Source organism: Emydura macquarii, unplaced genomic scaffold (assembly GCF_026122565.2).
Source record: "Emydura macquarii macquarii isolate MOO-44397 ecotype Brisbane River unplaced genomic scaffold, CSIRO-AGI_Emac_v2 contig_2897, whole genome shotgun sequence".
In the NCBI taxonomy this organism is placed as follows: Eukaryota; Metazoa; Chordata; order Testudines; family Chelidae; genus Emydura; species Emydura macquarii.
Genome location: NW_027133034.1, coordinates 53,901,241 through 53,926,701, shown reverse-complemented (window position 1 = coordinate 53,926,701; position 25,461 = coordinate 53,901,241). Strand labels below are relative to the sequence as shown.

At 38.0% G+C, this 25,461-nt stretch overlaps 2 protein-coding genes across 8 annotated transcripts in view; one reads left to right on the top strand and one right to left on the bottom strand.

The window, feature by feature from the left end:
* TRAPPC13 (trafficking protein particle complex subunit 13) overlaps positions 1-17,414 on the top strand; it is a 40,964-nt gene extending 23,550 nt beyond the window's left edge. For 2 of the 6 annotated variants that reach the window (XM_067569053.1, XM_067569057.1), the window contains 6 exons: positions 2,471-2,515; positions 8,696-8,829; positions 11,867-12,065; positions 15,514-15,614; positions 16,534-16,684; positions 16,807-17,414. In XM_067569053.1, coding sequence (XP_067425154.1) covers positions 2,471-2,515; positions 8,696-8,829; positions 11,867-12,065; positions 15,514-15,614; positions 16,534-16,684; positions 16,807-16,914 — 738 coding nt within the window. In that variant the 3' untranslated portion in view covers positions 16,915-17,414. Of the gene's footprint in view, positions 1-1,536; positions 2,137-2,470; positions 2,516-6,297; positions 6,316-8,695; positions 8,830-11,866; positions 12,066-15,513; positions 15,615-16,533; positions 16,685-16,806 lie in introns of those variants that run through there. The other 4 variants (XM_067569052.1, XM_067569051.1, XM_067569056.1 and 1 more) reach the window with 4 other exon arrangements.
* Positions 17,415-20,900: 3,486 nt separating this feature from the next.
* SGTB (small glutamine rich tetratricopeptide repeat co-chaperone beta) overlaps positions 20,901-25,461 on the bottom strand; it is a 39,781-nt gene continuing 35,220 nt past the window's right edge. For both annotated transcript variants that reach the window (XM_067569058.1, XM_067569059.1), the window contains exons 10-11: positions 24,684-24,767; positions 20,901-23,110 (exon numbers count right to left, since the gene is read on the bottom strand). In XM_067569058.1, the coding sequence (XP_067425159.1) occupies positions 22,999-23,110; positions 24,684-24,767 (196 nt within the window). In that variant the 3' untranslated portion in view covers positions 20,901-22,998. The remainder of the gene's footprint in view (positions 23,111-24,683; positions 24,768-25,461) is intronic.

Below are 25,461 nucleotides of genomic sequence, written 5' to 3'. Positions count from 1 at the left end.
TGATTCCCAACTGACTGGTAGCCGTCTGGCATTGCTAGCTTCCACAGAGCGATGGCCACCTGCTTCTCCACTGTCAGAGCAGGTCTCAAATGAGTGTTCATGCATTTCAGGGCTGGGGACAGCTCTGTGCAGAGTTCCAAGAAAGTGACCTTTCACATATGAAAGTTCTGCAGCCACTGCTCATCAACCAACACCTTCATAATGATGAGATCCCACCAGTCATTGCTTGTTTCCCAGGACCAAAAGCGGCGCTCCACTGACTGCAGATGGTGCATGACAGCCAGCAGCAAACAGCAATTGTTTCATTCTATGGCTTGTAGCAGGGTGTCTTGAGTAACATCACAGTTTTCAGCACTGCAGCCCCTGTCTCACCCTTGAAAATACTGCAGGATAAGACGTGAAATGTTTGTGATGTTGAGTGGGCTCCAGGCTTCTCCAGCAATGACTTGCGTGCAGCAGAGACTGAAGGGTTTAGAAAAATGGTGCAAAAAAGCATTAGTTTCTGTGTTTGGGACAAGAAGGGAGGGGGAGGGAGGACGTTGCATCATGGGAGGACGACAACCTTCCCAAAAGCCCCTGCGACTAGTACTGTGGGATAGCTACCTACGGTGCACTTCTTTGTCGACCGAAGCAAGGCTAGTGGGGACGCAATCCCCTGATGCAATGAGGGTGGTGTGATCACACTCCTGGAACTTCTAAAATTCAACAGGTGAAAGTCGATAGACTTCACTCCGCAGTGTAGACATACCCTCTGTTCCAACCTGTATATAAGGCTCAAGAAACAGGCCTATTTCTCAGTACTCAAAACATGAGATATTGAAGAGCACTCTAAAACAGAAAGTAGCACTTTATAAAAATAGCTTAATATTTAGTGTGATATGTGAATTTTTTATTATGTATTAGAATGCCCTGACGTGATTCTAAGATTTGTGAGTGGCATCAACGTGCGTATAATGTGTGAGCTATGTTGGTATCCCATTTATAGAAAGACCTCTTTTTTTAAACGAATTGGCTAGGCCTACAAGATTCCTGGGAATTTCAGATGTGATACTTTTACGTTTTATACCTTTTTTAGGAGTTTAAGAACTGGGGTGGCTCTAGGCTTTCTTGTTGAAACATGGCACTAACTGTAGGACGTATATTTATGTAATACAGAGTTCCTATAAGCAGCAGTATGGGGACAATTATTAGGGAATTGAGAGAGTGTGTCTGAATACATGCAAACAATAAAGAAATGTGATATAAATGATCTAATAGTAAAGTATTCTGTACAGAAATTTGCAAGCAACCCACATAGTTTAAGATTTATGGGTCCTGAGAAAGATGAAAGCCTTGGAGTAATTGGGTAAAATCTTTGAAAATGAGAATCATTTCAGATCTTTCACTTGGGCAGCTTATATATAATGGTGTTGGCAAAGAATTAGACTGTGACCATTTTCTGAATAAATTCAGGGATTTGTAGCTGATTTTATGACATCACAAAATATTAGAACTTGAATTAGATCAGTTGAAAGTTGTTTTTTTTTAAACCTTGTGTCAAACATCTTCTGTAATATAAAATTCTCAAAACTCTGCTTAAAAGAAGTAAATTTTTTCTTGCTCTTTGTCCGTCCTCAACTGGAGAGCAGATATAAATCTCAGGCCTGAATTTGTTAACTGACATGAACTAGGAGGAAATAAAACTTTTCACAACCAAACTGTGTGGCTTTATATGAATTTCACTTAGCATTTGTAGGTTTTGGCACTAGTAATTTGTATCTTTTTTGGTGTAATTGAGTGTCTTCTGATTGTGTATATAATGGCTGATCTTATATGATTAATGCTCATTAGTTTGTTTCTAATAATCTAACCTGGAGATGTAGCAGTTGTGTTTTTTAAATTAGAAGACTGAGCCTGAAATTGTTTGATTAGTTAATTGCATACAGCTGATATTTCATTGCTTGGTTTGCACTCAGTGCTTCAGTCCCTAGGCAAGCTGCATTTGTTGTAAAACTCTGGGGGAAATTTGGTGCAAATTTTTTCACATTTTTGTTTCTTCTTTAAAACAAAAATCCCACAATTTTTTTGAATAGTGGAGGAATGTATCATTACTTTAAAGAGACTGATCAACTGCATGAAATAGATTTTTCTCCTAGTGTAAGAGGGCTTTTCATTTATGAAAGCATTTGCTAACATCTTGTCAAATCATTCATGCATTTAGCAAAGCAGTGAAGTTGGTATCTAGGAAGAAGCAATTGTACAAAAGAGTAGTGCTATGTCTCTTAACTGATAGGATCCTAGGAGCTAGCTCTTAACATTACATTAATATGTGTTGCTTTCCTGCTAGATCAGAAAGAAAAACACATGTGATTTGAGTAGATATCTCAATATTTAAGAAGATAAGTACCAGTAGTTTAAATCAATATATATTTTAATAATGGCAGAGAAATCTGAGAAAGTTCTCTTCAATCTGTATTCTTTTTTCAATCAGGTTCTCAAACCACTAGATGTGAAAACAAAGTTCTATAATGCTGAGGTAAGTGTGAGATTTTTAAATTTTACTGTATAGTAAATAGTTTTCAGGTTAAATATGAAAAGTTTCTTTTCTTTTAAAAAATGTAGTACCTTGAGGTGCTAGTTGTATCAACCTTATTTGTTTTATATGAAAAAATTATTAATTCACTTTGACTTCACGCTTCTGTTCAAATTAGATATGGGAGATCATTTCATCATCCATTTTCAATGTTGGGATGGAAAGGAGAGAAATAAGTTCAGATTTAAGGAATACATTTGTTTTTGATCCAGTAACAGTGTGCAGATGAACTGCTTTTTCCTTATGAAGTTTTAATAACTGCAATCACAAATGCCTGTATTACTGTTTTGTAATAAACAAGCTGAGGTTGACTTGGAGAAGACTGATAAACAGCCATAAAGAGGATTAATTGTGCTCAGTATCAAAGTACTAATTTGGCTGGCTTCAGGAAAATTTTGTTTAGCTCTAATGTGAACATGGTTCTTAAATGCCCTATGTCTGTTATTATATAATAAGTACATACACAAAGCACTTCAAAGATGTAAGACATTATGTAAGTGCTACATATTTATATGTACTTATTTTATTTATCCATCCTTTGGATTCTTTAATTAGAGACTTATAGAAAATATTACTTTACTTTTTTATTGGAGACTTTATGGGCACTGGAAACTTTTGCAAATGGAATTTCAGTGCATTTGTTGGGCAAGTGATTTAATTTCTTGATGCTTAATTTTCTCCTACCTCTGATACGAACTTACTACTATTCTCAAAACCATGTTGTACAGAAAATTAACGTTTGTAAAATGGTTCAAGATCTTCTGTTGCAAAGTGGGTGTTAAATTTTGTTTGTGTTACTAAATAAAGTAACTATTTCTCTGCTGATCATTTCATCAGAAACATCCACCTAATGTGCTCATCAAGTCTAATGGGAGTCATTTGAAAGGAAATTCCACAAGAATAAAGTTGAAGATACTTCATTCATTTTAGGTCCTCAGCATAGGAGGGAGGAAGGGGATGAGAAAACTGAAAATACACAGAGCTGGAGAGGACTTGAAATTTAAAAAAAAAAAAAATCCTTTTTATGAAACTTATTTAAACTATTTTGCTAACATATGAAGCCCTAAATGTACTTATTCATGTGCGCTATGGGTGGATTTGCTGAAAGAAAACGATAGACTTTCTAGTGCTCTAATCACTTGCTTGTATTTCACTGGTACCTAAAAACTGCAAACAAGATCAGGGCTCCATTGTGCTAGACACTGTACATACACATAATAAGATGCTTTCCATGTCCTGAAGAGCTGGCAGTCTAAATAAACAAGACAGATAAAGAGCAGGGGAAAGATTATTATTCCTGTTTTACAGATTGTCATTTTGCCAAGGTCACAAAGGAAGTCTGTGGATGTTTCCTCTGAGCTGCTAATGAATAGCACACTAATTATAAGGTTTTTACTCCAATTAAAATTCACAAAGGAGGCATAAGAAGTTGAAAATGATGAATTAAAGAAAAAGTTGTAAAAGTCTTCTTTAAGTATATGATTAAATTAATCTAATCTTCCAAGACTGAGACCTTATACTTTAACTAAGCTCTCTAAGAGTGAGGTATTTAAACAGTATCAGAATCTGAGTGGATGGGATGGATTGTTTCAGAGAACTGGCATTATGTTCTTTTAATTTCTAGTGAAAGGAGTATTTAACAGTATACTTTTGAAAGGCAAATATTTGTGCCATTAATAAAACATAACTTCAAGATAATAGGCAGTTCTCCAGGGGCAAAATAAACGCTTCCGCTTTGTATCATGGTTATACTATTGCTTCGGTAATGGCAGTCCAGTTGGAAAGAGCCCAGTAAGCCATGGATCTCTGTGAATGAAAGTGTCATCGTCATCTAACTCAATAAGTGGAATGTACTATTGTACGGAAATACCCTTGTGAAGAATAGAAACCAGTTCTCTGAGCTGTTCTTTAAAAATGTACTGTATTTTTTTTCTGAATTATATGAGAATATAAAAAACTTCTTAAATCTGAACCCTTATGCTAAGTGTTCGCTAGGACCAGTTATTTTTAAAGCCCACTAACAAATTGCTGTAAATATGGGTCTGCAATGAAAATATTGAATTACCATATGATGGTAAACTATTACAGCCTTTCAAAATTCTGTTTGCCTACTTGTCTGGGTGAGGGGGAAAAATGTTAACAGTTGAGTGAAATATTTCCCCCCACTCCCCGCGCAATACTAGTGTTATCCATTCATCCATCATAATCATGGTAAAAGGTGGTCAAGGCCAAGTAAATTTGGAGCTTGAGCCATTACATTTTTTTAACAGTTTTGCAAGGCTGCTGTACTATCTTCTGTTCTCTGTCCAGGAATTCAGACAGCTCTGTTATCATAGTATTTGAGCACCTTGTATCTATCTGATTAAATTGAATCACTTCAATAAGAAAACTTTGTGAATAAATAGTCCAAAATTGGTAAGAACTTTATCTGCATAGCAAATACAAGTAATGGATTTGTATGGTTTGTAATTATATTTATTAAAATATAATTAGCACTGGTGTGTGTGATAATTGGAAAGCCAAAGCAAAATGTAAAGCTATCAAAAGCAGTTTTTTGGTTGGAAGTTTCATGTAGTATTACATTAATAGCATCATTGTAAGGATGAAATGTGAGACTTTCTCACTGTGAAGAAAGGAAAATCATTCTTGGGTATAAGGGAGCTACAAATAAGGAAATTTTTATTTATTTTTTTTTTTTTTTAAGAAAGGTCTTTATAAAAAAAAGATCTAGTAACTATAGGTTTTTAAAGGGTGACTAACGCGCTAAATTATTGCAATGACTACTGCAGATAAGGTGTTCCATTAAAGGGAATGTGACAACAAATTTGCTATTGAGACAAGAGAAAAGATGAGATGTAAGGTCTTTGCCTGTATTGCAATAGCACTAAGAGTCCCAAATCAGGATCGGAACCAGAATTTGCTGTATGCTATATAAACGTATAGGAAGACTCTAACACTCGCAATTTTAGGGCCTAAACCAGGACCCAGTAAAGTCAGTGGAAAGATTCCCATGGGCTTTGGATCAGGTCCGAAGGGCCCTGGTCATGAAAACACTGCAGTCATATGAGTAAAAGTACTCTCTTGCCTAAGTATGTGCTACGTTGAACCTTTTCAAAACAAAACAAAAAAAACTTAGTTTCAGTTAGTCTTGTTGAGGAACCTCTCTGTAGTAATGGGCTTTTCCTGGGAAAATGCTATGCTGAGTTTTGCCATTGCTAACAGTAGGTAATGAGTATTTTGGTAGTATATATCACTTCTTCCTGACCTTATATCTGAACAATTACAAAGATCATCTTCCATTTTGGAAAAAAATTGCAATATGGATTTACACTAGGGATAAACTTGGCTGGTTCAGTCTTGTCCCAGGACTAGCCACCTTTGATTTTGTTAGCTTATCCTACCATGTCTTTATCTGTAGCTCACTCACCTTACACTCCGAACCCACCCCATATTGGATTTCTTCTTCAGCATTCAGAAAAATTTGAAGCATGATAAGTAATGCTAGCTAGCTATTTAACAATACTAGTTGTACCTTGTTAGAAATATACATGTCACATATGTTTGTGTCCATTTCTATTTACATTCACCTCTTACTAATGCTGTCTTGTTTAGAAGGAACAAAAAATGCAGAAATGCATTTTGTTTGAAAGTTAGTTATCCTCCTTTTTCTTTAATATTTAACCCTAATTTCTCTAATGCTGTCTTTTTTTTTATTTTCCCATTAGAGTGACCTCAGTTCTGTGGTAATTTTTATTTATTTTTTTATAAATATGTATGCTTTTTTAAATTGTCTTCTGTTTGTCTCTGTGCCTGTTAAGATTATTTACTTTAAAAACATAATGGAAAAGCAATGTTCTGCATAAAATTAACGGATACTTTCACATCCATTCTTTTTTAATATATACAGCTATATATAATTCTTTTAAAATGTTAGCTCTTTCTTTAATACCCATTGTTGAAACCAAAAGTTGAGACTGTTTTTGTGGTGGTCATTCTACAAATTATTTTACCATAATTTTAGCAGGCATATGTATTTCTCATTTTTTATTTTATTTTATTTTTTTTAACAAGACAAAGAGATTTGTAATGGTTTCTTTCATGTTTGTGGAAACTCTAAGTTAATCCTGTTTTACATTTGCTCTTTTGGGAGAATGTAGAACAGTAGTAATCAACTGTTTCCAATATCTAGATTCAGCTGCAAGATTATCTGCTTTTTTAAGCTGTAATAGATCCTTTTCTATTTGCAGCAGGTGGAGACAGTGGGTTTGAGGAGAGAGCACCATATGTATCTTATATCCTTCATGCTAGTTAGAACTATGCTTTCAAACTTTTGATTGCATGCTGTGATGATTTAGTATGGTATTTCTGCAGTATTATTTTACTTCAAGGGTTAAGGTGTGCACTTGGTTAAAACGAACTTAATTCTTTGATAAGCACTTGAGTTTAACCATATTATTAAAACTAATCAGCTTTGGCCTTGTTAAACTAACTTGCTTTTTCATTGTGCTGCTTTTTTTCTTTTCCCCTTCAACTTAGCTCTTTCTAAATTTTTGCTGATGGTTGCTGCATTAAAAATAACTGATGTAAAATTTGGGTAAATGGAGAGTTTAAGCAATGGATTTATGGGATATGTTTCTCTTGTTTCAAACAGTAACAGTTTAAGAAAGTCCATTGGGATACTTGGATGATAGTTTTAACTGTTAAATCGACACACTATATTAATTGAGAAATGTTAGTTATGAGTACAGCATTTTATGAGTCTCTCTCCACCTTCTCCCACACGTGTAGGACCTTTCCGTAACATGTGGATTTGGTAGGCTTCCATTACTGCATGTGTGCTGTTACCACTACTCAGTTTGTGTGTGTTACATTTTTGACATAATGGAGGTCTCCAATACTTCTGCTTTTAATATAGCATCTTTTGAGGGTAGATCACAGTAGAATGTTTATCCTATTTTGTCCACTTTAATTTACATGTAAGACCCCGATTGCATAACATAAAATGAGACTTATTTCAGATAATAATAAAAGTCAAATAAAACCAACCCCTATAAACGTAAGAGAGAAAATATGTACCTTTGCCCTAATCCTAACAAGGGGCCCAGATTAGTTCCTATTATAGTCCAATGACAAGTCCCATTGACTTTAGTTGGTGCAGGATTGGTCCCTAGCTAATTACAAAAGGAATTCCTTTTCAGTTCTCCAGGGGTTTTTACCTCTAATAACCTGGACTTTCCAGCAATTATTTTAGCCTTAGGATTTTAGAACTCCAAAGTGTTATCCCCTACATGGGACTCTAGATGAGCGATAAAATATGCACACTTCCAGTTCCTTGCTTTCTATGTTGAAGGGTGTAAACAACCTTCCTTGGTGACAGGCAACCTCCATCTGAACTCGCACAGTTTAAAGAGTGTGCAGCCTAATTCCCGTTCCAGAACACCCTACATGTACTATCCTTGGACATGAACCCTAAAGGAGGAGACCTGATATGTCTCATAGAAGTTTTAGAGATAGAGGGACAATGAAATGATGGATTTACATAATACGAATAACTGTTGCATGATGTAGCTGAATGAGGGAGGAGATTGGATTGCTTTGTAGCTAGTACATATCAACGTCCTTTTAAAGTAATATGAGAAGCTTAGAGCATATATCTAATCTCTTGTATTTCAATTCAATAAATAAACTACCTTTTTGTAATATTTATTTTTCTTGTATTTAGCTTGATGCACCAGTAATCTGGCATCGGATGTCTTTAATGTGCATTGCAATTCCCTAACTTTTGTTCTATTACTTCAAAAATTATCTTAGATAAAACCTAAGTTGTTACTCACTTGAAGAAAGCCTTGGGAAGTTATCATTCAAAACCTTTTAAAAGAATAGGTAGAAGAATGTAGTACAGCTATCCCACATCCATTGTTTGGCAAGATAAGTTAACTAACGCTTTTGCTCCCATTAATTATATTGGGATGGAGATTTCTTTCTTACATTAATTATTGTAGCTTTGATTTGCAGGCATGAACTAATCACATTTGTGATTTAATATTTTTCAAGCAATAAGACACTGCACTTCATTTATAATTCTTATAGCATGTTTATAAACTTGGTCCTCTGCTTTTTCAGACAGATGAAGTGTTTCTGGAAGCTCAGATTCAGAATATTACAACTTCTCCAATGTTCATGGAGAAGGTTTCATTAGAGCCATCTATTATGTACAACGTAGCAGAACTAAATACTGTCAACAAAACTGGGGAAAGGTAAGGAAAAATTCAGAGAGCAGATCCTGTTTCACTCTTAAACGACTATATTAAATATAATTTTCTTATGATAGAAGCATAAAATTAGCATAATGTCAGTAGTCTATAGCTCAGTTGGCAGTACTGAACTTTCCTTTGGGAACAAAAGAATTGAGCCCCTATTGTGACATGCAGAGCTAGGAGTGTGAAAGGGTGTAACAGTTTACTTTTTATAGATGCTATTTTTAATGTTCTGTTTGTATTCAGACACAGAAAACAAAAGGCGTTGCTAACCTGCTCTTTACATGATAAACAAACTATTGTAGATATGTTGAAAATTTATTCCCTTCTTGGTGTTTCCTTTATTGTTTATTTAAACACAAATCTTAGCCTAAGCTGCTTTTAACCTTGCCCGTGCCTAGGCTTTCTTCCTGCAGAACCCCTCTAACCTTGCCCCTACTGTTTTCTGCTTTTGACAGAGCTTTAACTCTTTCATACTTCTCAGTTAGAACTAATAAGACTCACTAGATCCAGCTGCCCGGGGTAGGTCAGCAGAATAGCCCTAGAACATGTAGGTGGGTTTTTTTTTTTTTTTAAATATACTTTATAGTAGGAGTTCTCAACCTTTTCTGGTCCATGAACCACAAATTGAGCTGAAAAATCATCCTGTGGCTCACCATATCCCACAATCCTTCTGGTGCAAAAGATTGTGGGATTTGAGTAATGGATGACTTTTTGATCCCTTCGTGTGTCAGATCCAAAAATGTGAGGAGGGTGGGGATTGTGGTGCTGCTGTGGGGGTAAAGTAGGACTTCTCCTCCCACTCTCCTCGCCTGCACAGAGCTCAGCTCCAGGGCAGAGGAAGCATTGTTCTTATGGGTTGTAAAGCCTGCTCCGTCCCTTCATGAATTACTGTTTCCCTTGTCCTGGAGCAGAATTACATGCATGTGAGGGCAGAAGAGATGCTCTGGGATTGGGTGGGAGGGGACAGATAGCAGAAGCAGAGAGAAGAGCAGGGATTGAGCTGCTGTTGGAGTTTAAAGAGTTCTCAAACTGCGTGATGTAACTCACCAGGTGCGCTCTTGCACTTCGCTTGTAGATCAGTCTCCTTCAGTTGAGCAGTGTTACAGCATGGCATCTAAATGGTACAGCAGACCAGCTCAGGAAGGGCATTAGTAGTGTGTGGGTCCAGCATGGAAGAGCTGAATAATGGGGTATCACACTGGCATCACTGGCAGAGAGGAGGGAACTCAAGAGCAATGCAAAGAAAGACAAGGTTATTTGAGATTTTGCAGGTGAGGGAGTGTGGGGACAGTGTTGTTCAGAGCCTTCAAGGCAAGGTAAGTATGAGTGGTCTAAACTCGATACAGTGGAGATGGTGAGCCAGTGGGGAGAGAGAGAGGTGGGACATGACCACTGCTTTGAACAGTACTTTGGGATACATCAAAATTAAATGTGCTCTTTAAAACCAAACTTCATTCCATGTTGTTTGCTCTCATAGTAAGGGAATTATGTGTTCCTTCACTAGCAGCATGAAATGGTGATATTAAAAGATAGGAGGAATTGCCAGTGCTAGGTTTTTAGTACACAGTCTTTAAGCCCAGCTGTCCTTGGACTGTGCGTAAAGCCATCAACTTGAACCAGCCTGAATAGGTCTTCCTTGGGTAAAACACCTTTTCCTTCTGTTTGGAAGGCAGCTGAGCTGCTGGTGGAGCAACCAGTTCCAGTAATAGCTCAAGAAGCTTTTGAGAAAGGGAGTGCCATTGTGGTATTGCCAGTTTAATTCTTCAGTGCTACTTGAGTGGTGTTTAGCTAAATTTGCTCTTTAATTTATTAAGATTATAGTAGATGGTGTTGCTTAAGGGTATAGATTTGAACTGCTAGGTTATTAGCTCTATAAAGTTATCAGATGCATGGATTAGTTTTAATGCAATTTAGAACATTATCAGTATTGTGTAAGCAGGTTCAAATGAGTGAATGCAGTTTCCTAAAATAGATCATTATCCTTTTTCCCTTCACTATAAAACCTCTTTCAACAGACCTTGGAATTGCTGGAAGATTGTCAGTTTGACTGACGTCATCTATAGAGTACTTTGCTTATTCACACGCTGCAGTGTTTCTTTCCACAAGAGAGTACAGGAAGTCTCATTAAACCCTTTATTTATGGGTTAAAAAAAAATTCTGGCTAGAAATACTACAGATATTTAGAATATTTATTCATGTTCCACTTTTATCTGTTTATATTAATTTTAAACAGATTTAAAGACAAAGCTGCTCTTTTGTACAAATATTACCATTTCCCATGATCATATATTTGGTTAAGGTTTGTCTGTTCAATTCCTATACATATAATGCCTTTCTCAAATTAATAAGACAATTATTATTGGATGAAATAAGTTATATTTTTGCATATGATGTTGCCAAGTGCTTATTTACTTCTTACCCCCTTCCCCGAACTCTGAAATTCTCAAACTGAATATAGTGCAAATTATGTCTTTCTTGATATCTGTGATAAATGACGCTCTGCCACAGCTGTTTGTTTGAAATAAAATGAAGCTGGTATGTTAATGGACTGGTCTAAATCATATTTAAAACTTTCATAGTGCTTTACTTTTTCAAAGTTGCGTACAAGCCTTATCTAAACTAGATAATCCTCTTAAAACACAGTGTCATCAAAAGACTATGATTTAGGCTAGAAACTAGTGGCCAATACAAGCTATAATTTAGCAAAACTGACTTTCCCAGGACAGCTTTTTCCCCAAGTGTAAATATATTCCTCATGGGTATTATCCATCAAATATTTTAAATTAGTTCCTTGATCCTGAATTCATCTTTATATGCTTTGTGTTTCCTTGTTTGGCATGCTCACTGTCTCTTCTTGTCTTATTTTCCATGTTTCTGTAAGAACAGCTTTCTGTAGATGTCTTTCAGCCTTGAATAAGAAACCACACACAAAGTAACTAGGATTTTATTGGGTTATTGCTAAGGCTAATATCAAGAATCCTGTTGAAGCTAACAGTTTAAAGTTTAAACTGAGGAACAATGTTCTTTCTTCCAGTGTCTCTACGTTTGGTTTAAGGACATATTTACAACCTCTGGATACTCGTCAGTATTTATACTGCCTAAAACCCAAGCAAGAATTTGCAGAGAAAGCTGGAGTGATTAAGGGTGTAACAGTTATTGGAAAACTAGACATCGTATGGAAAACAAACCTTGGTGAACGGGGAAGGCTGCAGACCAGCCAGCTCCAAAGAATGGTAGGTCTTTATAAATCAGAAAATCCATTTTCAAGATGACTGAATGCTAAATTGAATTCTTAAACCATGACAGGAAAGAAAAGAGTTCACAGTGCCTGCCTGCTAACTGAACTTATTCTGAATTCAACATGTGTCTTTATACTCACATTTTGGAAAATTATCTGCTGTGGATTTTCAGCAAACTCTGTGAAGTGTGAAAACCCAGGTTCCCTGAGGTAGCACAGCTGAACAAAAATGCTAGTTTTCATTACTTTTGTTGGTATATGAGGCAAAATTCCTTTCAGCTTGCTTGATGCTTTACTTTGCGTAGTGTGTAACGTGCCCGTTATTGTGACACTGAACAATATAACAATGGATAATAAATTGAGAATTGCAAAAGTAAAGCATTTAACTTACCGAAGTACCAGAGAGTCAAGAAAAATTAGTTCTTTGACTGGAGTTTGCCAACATATGGAAGTGCAGTTCTTCTCTCAAATGGGAGTGTCTTTAAATATGGCTCCTCTTTTATCCCACAGATGTGGTACCTATGTGCATTTGAACTCATCTGCTTTCTTAAGCAGAAAATAATTAAATAATGTAATGAAAATAGTTTTTATATTTTACTGTTCTTGGCCTTGCAGAGCCAACACTGCAAAAAGGAATGAATTATGGCCTTCTTGTGGTTCATCAGTAATTGCTTACAAGTTCTTATTACAGGGCCAGTCAGTCAACTATGCAACCACACTCTCTTTACTAGGATTCATAAAGAATTAAATTTGGCTTGCAGCACCTCCTTTATTAATGGTGATGGTATGTGGAAAAGGAAGAACTCCTGCTGACAGTTGGATCACAGGCTGCTCTTGCAGAACTAGCAGTCAGGAAAAAAGTCTTTGTAAACAGTTTTACAGTGTAGTTGTAGCTGTGTTGGCCTCAGATTGAGAGAGGTAGGTGAGGTAATATCTTCTGAACCTGGAAGGTGCAGGCTTTTGAGGCTCACAGAGCTGTTAAGATACTCAAAAGCTTCCCCTTTAAAACAGACTTTTCCCACCTAAAATCAGTATTCTTTCATTCTGTCCCCTTCCTCACCAGACACTTCAGTAATTTGATTATCTCCAGCAGCTTAACTCCAGCTGCTGGGGCTTGAATGGCTAATGAAACTCCTCAGTTTCCTCATCATTGATCATATGGAAACCGAAGCTGACTAATGAATCTCTACGTTTCAGAGACAGGTTCAGTTCTAGTTTATCATTGTATGCCAGTGTTTCACAGTAGCCCTCTTTCTAATGAGAGCTGTGGGGCATTTTCTACACTTAGCTATTTCAAAGATACGTGATGTTTGGCTCCTGCATGTCTCATTTTTCTCTTTATCCAATTAGAACCTGACTTCCACACTTCTCACCTCTGACCTTTTGGTCCCATCAAATTACTTCCTTGCTAGATTTCTCTTCACTCATTAGTTTTCTTCTTCTAACCTATGTTTGTTGTTTATCACTCCTGTCATCACTTTGCTCTCTGTCACAGTCCTGAGACTGCCCCTTCTCTGGGTGGCTAATGACATACCCCTTCCCTCTGATAATATATTTCTTTCCTTCATTTGTCTAACTGTGGCTTTACAGAATATAGTTCTTTGACACCAGTTTTCTGCTTGTCGCTTAACTGAATTCATACACTTAGTGGTACTCTTTCATTTCTGATGAAAGCTTTCTTTGTTCCCTTCCATTTTCTTGTATCTCAATGCTTTACTTTTGGCCTCTTCTTCTTCTGGAGTGTCTCATTGTTAGTTTAAACTTTAGCTGTTGCTTTGTGCGCGTGATATCCATCTCTCTGCTTCAACTCATCAGATCGATCTGTCTTCCAATCTTAATTCAGCAAGATACTGCTAAACCTTAACATTCTACTGCTGAATGGCACTGCTGTTTTTCCTTAATTCCTACTCGTGTGAGAGTCTAGAATACTGTCAGGAACTCAGCTGACTCAGAGCTAGCAACAGTATGAACTCCCTGATTGGTTAAAAGAACCAACAGATCATCATTTAAGTCCTGTAGCAACAGCAGTACAATGGCTGCTCAACATATTCCATGCCTACAGCTGCACCAGACCTGCTTCCAGTCCAATCCTTCTTCCACCCCTTGCCTAGTCCACTCCAGCCCTAGACGCTGTCTGCCTGTAAACTCCTCATCCCTACCACCTGGCACTGATCATTGGTTTGCCTCCTGCCCACACCTCCAGTTCTGTCCTGACCACTAGGTCACACCACCTCGGTTTGTGACAAATGCTATAACCAAGCTACCCTCTCATTTATGAAGTTGGATCATATCCTTTCCATTTTCCTCACCTTCATTAGATTCCTGTCTATTTCCCAATCCAGCTAAAAACTTCTGATGATCTGTGTTAGCCTGCTTCTCCACTGTTGGCCTCTTGTGTGTCTTCCCCACAAATCCTTAAATTAGAGGTTGCTTTTTTTTTTTTTTTTTTATGGCTGCTCTTTTGATTTGGAATTCTCTCTTAAGCAACTGTGTTTCAGCTCTTCAAATCAGTTTAGTACCTGTCTGCTCACTTTAGTGTTCAAGACAGGCTTTCCATGCACATCTACACTTTTTTAAATTAATCATATTTCTCTGTTAAATATGTTAAATCCAGCAAGTTTCTGTTCCTAACTCTGTCATGAGCTTCGCTTTTTTGTAAAGCAGTCTGATACGTTATGAAGGATGCCATATGAAAATATACATTTCATACAGGAAAACTTATAATAAACATACCACCACCGTAGTATTTAAGTGCTTCATCTCAATGCAGACTCAGGAGAGGGAAGAAAAAAAAGGCAGTGGGCACTAGACAGTTAAGGCTTTCGGAAATAGAACATAGAGTTTTCCATCTCCAGTTTGTTGATTGAATCCAGCCCAAGCTCATAGCCAAAGCCTTTGCCATATGATGGATAATCAACGAGCTATGTAAAATGACCTGGATCTCAATCTAAAGTGTAGTGGACAATTATCTACATCAAATGCCATCATAGGTAGCAGTTAGTAGCAGTATTTTTGGCAGTGGTTCTATTAAAAAAAAAAAAGATATGGAGATTGAATTATCCTCTCACCCACAGAAGTGATGCCTCTGTCAAGGATGAGACATATTAGTGGGATGATGTGGGGAAATGTATAGTTCCATTGCCCATACTGTCCCTTGAGAACTTTATCAGCCTCAGAGAATGAAATGTGGTTCTTTTCAAAAATCTTAAATTCAACATTCAAAACTTAAATTAAATTAGAAAACTTAATCATAAGGAATATATAGTTCAGATCCTGTTATTTTTTTCCTGTTGTCTTTCCCCATCCTAACTCGTGATAAATTTATTTTTCTCTTTCCCGGTCTTAATCTAAATTTGTTAGACTAGACTAAATGAAAACTCAATACAGTACTTCAGCTTTGTTACCTATCACTTGAAAAACTATTTATTCTTGTACCTATGCAGGCTCCAGGTTATGGTGATGTAAGACTTTCTCTGGAGACAATACCAGATACTGTAAATCTGGAAGAGCCTTTTGACATTACATGTAAAATAACGAATTGCAGGTAATAATATCAATTGTTTTTTGAGCTTTTTTGATAGGGAAAGTTTGGTTTCTTTAGTGCTTGCTACTAAAGTAAATTTTAAACGTGCTTCTTTGTAGACATAGCAATAGATCTAGATATATCTAGAGATCCTGATAGTAATGCCACACTGCTATCCTTTATTTGAAATATATTTTTGTTAGCGTAAATTAAAGTGATCACAAAGCTATAATTCCACCCAGAGGTATTGGTGATACTGCTGGAATGGCTTTGAATGTTGCCAAAATTCTGTGATGGAATATTTAACTGCAGTCTTGTATATTGATGATGTGCATACAACAGTGTTAAGATACAAAACATCTTATACTATTAGCATAAATACAACCGCTAAGCTAAACTACTTCAGCTAGTTTCCATAAGAAAAGGATACCTTTGTCAACTTTAACTGTCACTTCTCCTACAACCTTCCTCAGAAACATTGTCCAAATGTTTTTTAAAAAATTAAATCTATCCAAATATCAAGTTGCCACTTGACATGACTTGTAATAGTCATGCTTCAATCGAATTGAAAAATTACCATTATTTAAATAATGTAATTCTGAGCAATTGCTGAGGCTTGGAAGTAAAGGAAAGCAATTATTCTGCATTTACCTTTCCTGGTCATCTCCTTGTTCTTGTCCCACGTGTGAACCATATTATGGTATCCAGCATGGCTACAGTCTCACTGTACAATTCTTGCATGTTGTTTAAAACAAATTAATATGTAACTGAGTAACTTTTAGACTGTGATGTGTAGTAGATCACCTTAACTTTAGTAATAAACCGTTCATAGCAGGAGTTTCTAATGAGTGCTGACAGAATCGTCAGACTGCAGAAGTATAATAGCTTTTTTTGAATGCTAAAGAACTAGATTTATTCCTTATTCTTCGGTTTCATCTAGCAGTGAAAGAACTATGGATCTGGTTTTGGAAATGTGCAATACTAATTCCATCCACTGGTGTGGAGTTTCAGGAAGGCAGCTTGGAAAGCTACACCCCAGTTCGTCCCTCCATCTTGCACTTACACTATTGTCTTCAGTACAGGGACTGCAAGTAAGTGACATCACAGTTTAACAACATAACTATGATATATAGTAGCTGTTTTATGATCACAGTAGTGCAAAATTTATTTTTATCCACTAATTGAAATTTGTAAAAAATCTTTTTCCCATTAGAGTGTCTCTGGCTTAAGACTAACGGACACATTTTTGAAGAGGACATACGAGTATGATGATATTGCACAAGTCTGTGTAATTTCTTCAAAAGTAAAAGAAGAATGTTGATGAAAAATCCTTTTAACATTTCCCCTGGGGTTTCTTGGACCAACTTCCTAAGTTTTACATCTGAATGATGACAAAATCATGTTTAAAACATCTGAAATCAATATAAGTATGTTTATTTATTTAACAGTTTCTTCTGAAAGCATTTTTGGAATGTTTTAAAATGTGTTTTAAAGAGATAACTATACATGTTTTATCTATTTGAAACTAAAACCTTTAAAATAAAGTCTGAAAATGCAGCTGTCAAGATTTATTGCACTAGGGTGTTGAATATGCAGCCATCTTAAGAATGAAGTTATTATCCACTTCATAGTTAGCTTTAAATAGGTGCCCATTGTGGCACTGACCTGAGAGCTTCTTTAGCTTGGAGGGACTAGCCTATAAATGGCAAGTTTTAGAATTCAGTTCTTGTCTGCTGTCAGGGACTTGAGGATTTGGACTTGAATTCCAGCATGCAGGCATCCCCGGGCCCCAGTCTCTTCCTCAGATTCTCTGCTCACTAGTGTGACGCTCCCCAGGGATACCCAAGGTGATTAGGCACCTCTCCACTACCTGCCCTTAGCCTGCAGCAGTTTTAGCCATTGCCTGCTGTAACTCAGCTCCCTGAAAACAAGAGTCTCCAGCTACACATTAGCACTCTGCAGACCTTGCCCTCTGTACCCAATAGTGATAGACACACACACACCCTTGAAGCATTCCCTGCAGCATCATGCTCATGTCACTGGGTACTCTCAGAAATTACCTGGTAAATTTCCTGAAGAGACAGTGTATGCACAATTTGACTCGGGATCAGGTCTTAACATTACAGCACTGAAATATATAGTGAAACAACCATACGTTTATTGTCAAAGCCTAAGTTTGAGATAGCGAGTAAGGATGTAAGTGGAAACAGAACTGGTTATATATAACAAACAAAATGCAATTCTAGATCTACACTTAATAGTTTCCTTTCCCGTTTAAGAAAGTAGATTTTCTCCCCAGGATCCAGTCTTTGGCAGAGCTGCTAGTTTTCAGCTATAACCAGGATCCAAGCTTTCATGAATATCCCTTTCTCTTCAAGGGCTTTCCTCCATGAATGGGTAACACAATGTTTTACTTGTCACCCAGTTAGAGTCCAGTAAACCTTTTGCAATGTCCTCCTTTTTGTTCTCTAATGGGCTGCCTCCCTTGTTGACTTGGAATGCAAATGTAGCACCTATTGTGTTTTGGCTTACAGTGCTTAATTTACATCAGACGGAGAGGTGAATGAACAGTCTGTGTGTGGCTGAAAACCTTTTGTCAATTCTGCCTAGTTACATAGTTTAAAACAATTTTTAGTGGGTACACAATTCCTTACACACCATCTGTACATACATCTCACAATGCTTACTATGACAAGTGTCCTCAGCTTTCATTTGGTCCCCTATAATACACTATTTATGGATAAATACTCTGAAAGCAGTGTTAGGTGTAGTGAATTTGTAAGGCCTGTTAAGAGTTGGAGAGTAGCGAACCCTTTGTCAACTGTCACCAATGCACCTCTGTCACACCCACTGCAATTCGTATTTAAACCCAATACATTTGATGTTAACACGAGCTATAAGTGAAGTAAAAATCTGACAGTACCTCTGCTGTATGACACAATAATTAGAATGAATTGTTAGGAAAAAATAGACTGTCTCTCCCTCTCTACTAGACTGGAAATTTTCTTCATAGGCACACAGGAAGCGTATTTTTCCCCACTACCTTGTCTTGCTTGATAGTTTCATGCTTACCTTAGTGGTCAGTTCCTAGAGCTGAGTTATTTTCAAGACAATTACTAAATAAAGAAAAGTCTTTCACTGTGTCTTTTCACATGTACCCCAGTGTTCTCAAACTAGCTAAGATTGCTATGTGTTTATTTTAGCATTTCCAAGATTTAACATCTTTCATTTTTTCTTTAGTGAAGTAGTGTGATTTAAAAAAAAGTGATAGATCATGACCAGATTACTAAACTAAAGGAGTAGTACTGGCTAAATAAATTAGCTCTTTCAGAGCTCTGTTTTAATCAGTGTATGCTGACTGATAAAATAGTATTCTGCTAAATTGCCGTATGTGCATGAACAGCAGGGCCTACCTTCACTCCGCATGTTGATAAGAAATCAATAAATGTTCACCCAAGGCCAAGACTTTCAAAAGGGACTAGTGATTCTGAGTAACTCCATTTTTGGGTACCCCAATGGACACCTCAAAGGGTCCTGACATTTATACAGCGGACACAATGTTTTATAAAAATAAGGTCTTGTTTAAAGCAGGTCAAGTTGGGCACCTAAAATCACTAGTTGTGTTTACAAGTCTTGGCTCAGATCTCTTGGTTCTGTAACTAATGCCCAATGTGCTGAGCTGCAGTGTCTCACAGCCAAGGCACTGGATCTGTGGCTTAATTACCGAGAGCTAATAATACTACTTTACTTCCTTTGAGCCATTCGGATGAAAAAGCAATCATCATCCTCATTTTACAGCTGACAACTAACCACAATGATTTGTCAAATATATAGTCTAATGGAAAAGAGCTGGGGTGTTCCTATATCTACCATAAACTTGTGTAAGTTTTGACAAGAAAAGGAGTCAGGTATTTCATCTGAGACATACCCATTCTTCTTTGCCCAAAGGACATTGTGTGCAGCACGCCAGAGGAAGGGTCATTTTACCAGACCCTGCTGTTTCCTTTCACGTTTGAGACAGAATCTTGCCTGGTTCAGAAGCACATGAAGATGAGCCATTGCCATAGCCTATTTTCCTCAATCTATTTTTAATTAAATTGTATCTAGGTTCCAAACAATGATTTCTTAAATACTGGAATATTCTTGTCCCAAACTACCTCTTGCATACACAAGTGTCAAATGTACTGGGGAGGGGAGCACAACATACCTACTGCAGAAAAATTCATAGTTTTTAATCAACAGTGGAAAACCCTGAATTTCATCTTGTATCAAGGTAGTCAGTCAGACTAATACCAGGGCTGTGCTTGCAGCTTTAGCCTCACTATAATCATCTCCTCTAAGTAAAGTACAGAGAGCCAAGCTTAGGCCCTTGACCCTTCACTTTACTCATCTTTCCCCCTCTCCTACTAAATAACCAACATGCATCTACTTGAGCAGAAGCTAAAGAATATCAGCTATAGAAATACCCGTATGTTCCTTTTAAACTTCAGCTAGTTCACAGAGGGCAACACGCGCTCACAAAGTTCAGAGTTCAATGAAAGAATAAGATAAAGACTAAAACTACCCCATTCTCCCACTCCCTCCAAAATATAGGTTAGAACCAAAATACCTTCAAATTGATCTGAGACAAATTTAAAGAGATGTAACCATATGGTAACATGTACTTTGATGTAGAAGACAGAAGTGATGGGATTTATTTACACAGTGAGTTAGTTACTATATGCCAAGTCAAGGTGTGACAGCATTCTGGGATGTTCACTGCACTGTAGCAATATCCAGAGGGCAAGTTACAGTGCAGTAAGTGGATGCATTATAGATTCACCGCTTGACTTGCCATGTAGACAAGCCCAATTGTGTAAGTGTGGTAACAATTACCTGGAGCTCGCCAACTGTGACACGTTTTCTTAAGTTGCAGCCACAATTTTCCTTTACTTTCAGCAGGAATGTGCAGTTATCAGGCCAAAATCATAGGACGGTTGAAATAGTTTTGTAAGAAGAGCTAGTTGCAATCTTGACAATGGAGAGGCTGCCCTCTCCTCTGATGGATGTACAAAACTAAAACTACACTTTCTCAAAAGGAAATGTTTAAGTTTAGTGCTGTGTGCTGAAGTACAACTTTAGTTGTATTTTTATTAAAGAGGGAAATCAAATAGATTAAAATAAAACATTTCCATACAAACTTAGTTAGGAAATTCATATCTTTTCAGAGTGTGAATAAAGTAAACTCTTCATTTTGCAAGATATTTTCCCCCTTTCCACTGTTTACCACACAAAGTTGCTGCTGCACCAGTAGTGATAAAAACCAACTAAATTTTAAATGCGTAATTATTTATTTAGTTCACTGATAAATGAAGTTGGTCTAAAATGAAAGCAATATTTGTTTAGATCATTGTGAATTTTTTTCAAGGTGCAATTATTGTACACAAGCTCTCTCAACCACTGATTAACCATGACATTGTGAACAATGTAGCCTGCAGAGTGGCAAAATACATTTTAGCATGAATGAGTTCTCTTCCTGGGCTCAAATGAAAACAGCATTTAATGACCACTATTATCCATTAGGGAATTTCAGTGTTGTGATTTTTATTAAGCTATAAAGTCTCATCTGCTCATATGCAAGAAATAGATTGCTGCAAGTTTTATATTGTGTCAATTATAGCATGTTTCTGCATTAATTAATGCCATCAAAACAGTACGAACAAGTATTCTTGTTATATTTGCTGAAATAAGACTCATTTTCTTAAGTGTGGTACGTGGAAAAAATTGGGACTCTCTCTCCCATCACCAAACTCAGAAAGGAGCGCCTGCCTCAGTACTAAATTCTGAGCTCACTTACATTCTGTGCAATGTTGTCTCACTAGCACTTAGTGAAGACACTACCTATGCCAATGAAAGAGCTTCCCCTGTTGCCGTAGGTACTCCACCTTCCTGAGAGGGGGTAGCTATGTCGGTGGGAGAAGCCCTCCCATCAACCTAGCGCTGTCTACACCAGGGGTTATTTGGTATAACTACTTCACTCAGGCGTATGGATTTTCCACGCTCCTGAGCAATGTAGTTATACCAACGTAAGTTAGCATAGACTAAGCCTAAGTGTATCCAGCAGCAGTAAATGGCATGAATAGCAAACGGAAGAGAACCAGATTATAAATTATTAAAAAAGAAAAATACAAAAAAGTAAGTGGGTATGAAAGGGTAAGATTAGGAGAGCTGAGAAGACACACTGTAGATTAATGGGCCCTTCACCATTAATCGCTTATTTAAAATATACACGTTATATACACGTTAATTAAACTTCAAAAATCCTTAACTCTGTTTTTTCCGAAGACAGCAATTTACCACACTGTGGTATATATTGATGTATTTGTTCTAAAACAATTACCTACGTTTTCAGTGCTAATGACTTGTGCAAGCATGTAACCAGTTCAACTAATCACAGTTAAGGATTTTTAAACTCATGTTATATACTGTATACACACACGAATGTAGCACAACTTTCCATGCCTATGCTATTAGTGCCATAAGGGAGACCTCCAGGGCTACTAAGATGATTTTGGGGCATACGTGGCAGCAAAAATTCCTCTTTCCTTCTCCCTTGATCTAGTCTCTTCCTCTTTTCTGCACATCTTTCCCCTAGCTCAGTTTTATCATCCTCTGTCCTTGCAACTCTAATCCTCTCTAGTCTCGTACCACCCACCTTCTTCCTACCAGGTAAAGTTGAAAGGCATGTGATGCTTCTGGTGAAAGCCTTTCAACAAGCACTAGGAACTCACAGGGCTGATTCTCCAGCACATTTTAAATCCCCATTGCACTCCATGACCCACATAGGCTCATCACAAGGAGCAGAGTGCTGATCAGATCTATTATTTCACAGCAGATCTGGCAAGGAGCAGAGCCAGGCAAACCTTCACTACTGACCAACAACTGACCAACAACATTTTACAATGCAATTTTTAAAATAAATTTCTATGCAGGCATGCCAACACCCATTCAAGCATTATCCTCATTACCCCCCTCAGCAGCCCTGGAGATTGCTCCAATGCACAACCTTGGTGCATAGTAAGTAGCCTCTCTTAAAAAGAGGTGGTGAGTTTTAACATACATTAATAGATAGTGTTCATTAATTTGAAAAGCCTACAGATAACTTATATATGGGAATTTTAATAAGTCAATGACTATTTATATATATATTAATTTACAAAGGATTCACTATACATACATGATATGTTCAAACTTGTGTGCAACAGATCTGTTTAACAGATTTATTCTTGTTTAACGAACACAAAGAATTTTCTGTCATGTCTAAGCAGACTAATTACAGTGATGCTGTTGCTACTAACTACGGTATGCGTTTTGGGATTATATACCATTCACATTTCTAGTTCTACAAACACATGCCTCCTTTAAGTCAGGAATGCTCTTCAGTGCTGCCACTGAAAGATCTGCTCCGGACATGATTTCTCAGTTGTTCTATGAGCTCTGGATTCTGCTGCTGTATCTGTTGTGCAAACTGCTGTCCCCTGTATTGAATGGTTTTATGTAAATCAACAAGTGAAAAATAACTTTAACATGCAGCACTCATAAGAAAACAGGAAGTTTTATGATAACTGAAAGCTATGTTATATAAACGAAGGCTAAAACAAGCATAACTGGGATATGTATTAAAATGATAATTGTGGTGTTATGGCTTTTACTATTTGAATTCTGTTCTGAGACAGACGGACATGTGTCCATGTTGAATCTTTAGACCTATCTGTTAGTTGCCTTTGGTGAGAACTATTGTTGACTCAGCTACACACACTAACGTTGGTAAACAAAGCAGCTCTTAAGTGGCTCTGCTCCTTTCCTTCCAAGAGATGCCAACAGGCAGTGTAGAGCTATTGCTCTTCTAGCCTAAAGACATTCTGATGTGGGGTTTCACAGAGATCTATTTTGCTACCCATTTTGTGCATGGGTATGTGAGGCCATTGGGAGAAAGTGAGATAACATGGACTCCAGTATGCTGATAACACCCAGCTCTACAAGTGGACTTCATTTCACCAAAAGAGTCATTGATCTGCACTTATGTGGTGTCTAATCAGGATTATGGCTTGTATTGAGCTAACTGGCTGAAATTAACCTCATGTATGACAGATGTAATACTTGTTAACTGGGAAAACAACTGGAAGAAATCTTTTACTCCAGGAATAACCTCTTGAGGGACTTCTGCAGCTTCTGGATTTTGTCCAGGTAGCAGTAGTTACCAAGACTGTTTTAATTTGATGTGCCCTGGGCAGGAAGGTTGCCATTTTGAGGGTGGAGAGAGAACATGGTTCCTTGCCTGTAATGTGAACCATTAAAACGGACTTTGTGTGGGGCTACACCTAAAGACTATTTGGAAATGTCTGCTCGTGTACAATCCAACTGTATGCTTGGCATACGAGTACATTGCATACGTGCTGTGCAGTGGCTTCCATTTGGTTTTTGGCCTATCAAACTCTAAACATGGGTCCTGACTACTATGGAAACCCTCACATGATATTGCAACCAAGTTGCCTGAAGCAACAGCCCTCCCAGTTTAAATGGGAGGAAGCTGATGGCAGGACATTTTCAGCCAGGTATTCTCACTGCAGCGCTTGGTCTGACAGAAACCAAGTTTGCTGAATTTCAAATCACCCCATAAGGCTTATTTATTCTGACAGCCTTTCTTCAAGTGGGTAGGCTGAATGTGGCTTGAGGGAACAGGCCTTTAGCTGTGGGGAGTTGAGAAGTTTTTGGAGGAGGCTGGTTCAATGCAATTTGAAAGAAAAATGTACAAGTACCTATACATTTAAATAGGCACTTTTCATGAGCGAAGTCTAAAAAGTAAATCGTGTATGAGAACCAGAAAGTGAAATTAAGCTGTCAGTTTGCTTGTTCAAACTGAACAAATGAAGTGTACAAAGTAAACATAAAATAGTGGAAAGTCAGGTGTAAATTTCACTTTTAATAATCAAAGGTTATCAGGAATGCAAAGGCTAAAAATCAGCTTAACACTGTCCCTTTTCGACAGTGCAGAGTGCTGCTTCCACAAATATTAGGTAGTTAAAATTATATATAAATCACAACACTTACGCATGTATGAGGCTTGACAGATCAGTTAGGCCACCAACACCTGCAGCTGGGCCACCAATGGCATTGGACATCATCCCCGACATTCTAGAACAGTTGACACAGCATTGGTATTGCAGTGTTATCTAAAGTGACAAACTGCAGTTTTTTGCTGGGTGTAGGAAGCCGCTGTGGCCTCCCACGGAGCCAGAGCCCGAGGAAGGGCGCGAGCGCCCTGATTGGACCACCCCACGCCCTGCCACGGAGTCTGCCCGGCAACAAGGGACCCGGGCCGTGATAGGACCACCCAACCAGTCCAATCGGCAGCAGCAGGGCGGAGCCCCGACAGGAAGGGGAAGTATAAAAGCCAGGCCCCTGAGCTCAGTAGGCCCCAGACTGCTGCCAGAGACAGATGTGCGGCCCAGGCCAGAGCCAAGCTGCTGACGAACCCCGGCCGCACCTGGGGACTGGATAGGGCCTTCGCGGAGACCAGGCAACCCGGCCAGGACGACTGAGCCAAGCTACCCCGAGCTTGGGCCCGTGCTCCGGAACCACCGGACTGGGCCGAGACCCTGGAGCAGCCCGAGTGGTGGGCACCCCTGGAGGCCGGGCCGGATCTGGAGGAACTGCTGGCTGCCGAGCCCCTCCCTGAGGCGGGGCAGGACTTGGAGGAGCTGCCAGAGGCCGAGCCTCTCCCAACCTACAACAACCTTGAGGAGCTGCCCCCTGAAGAGGAACTTCCTGCCTTACCCCTAGTCAATGAAGAGGGACTGACGGCGCTACCCCAGGCGGACTATCCTCG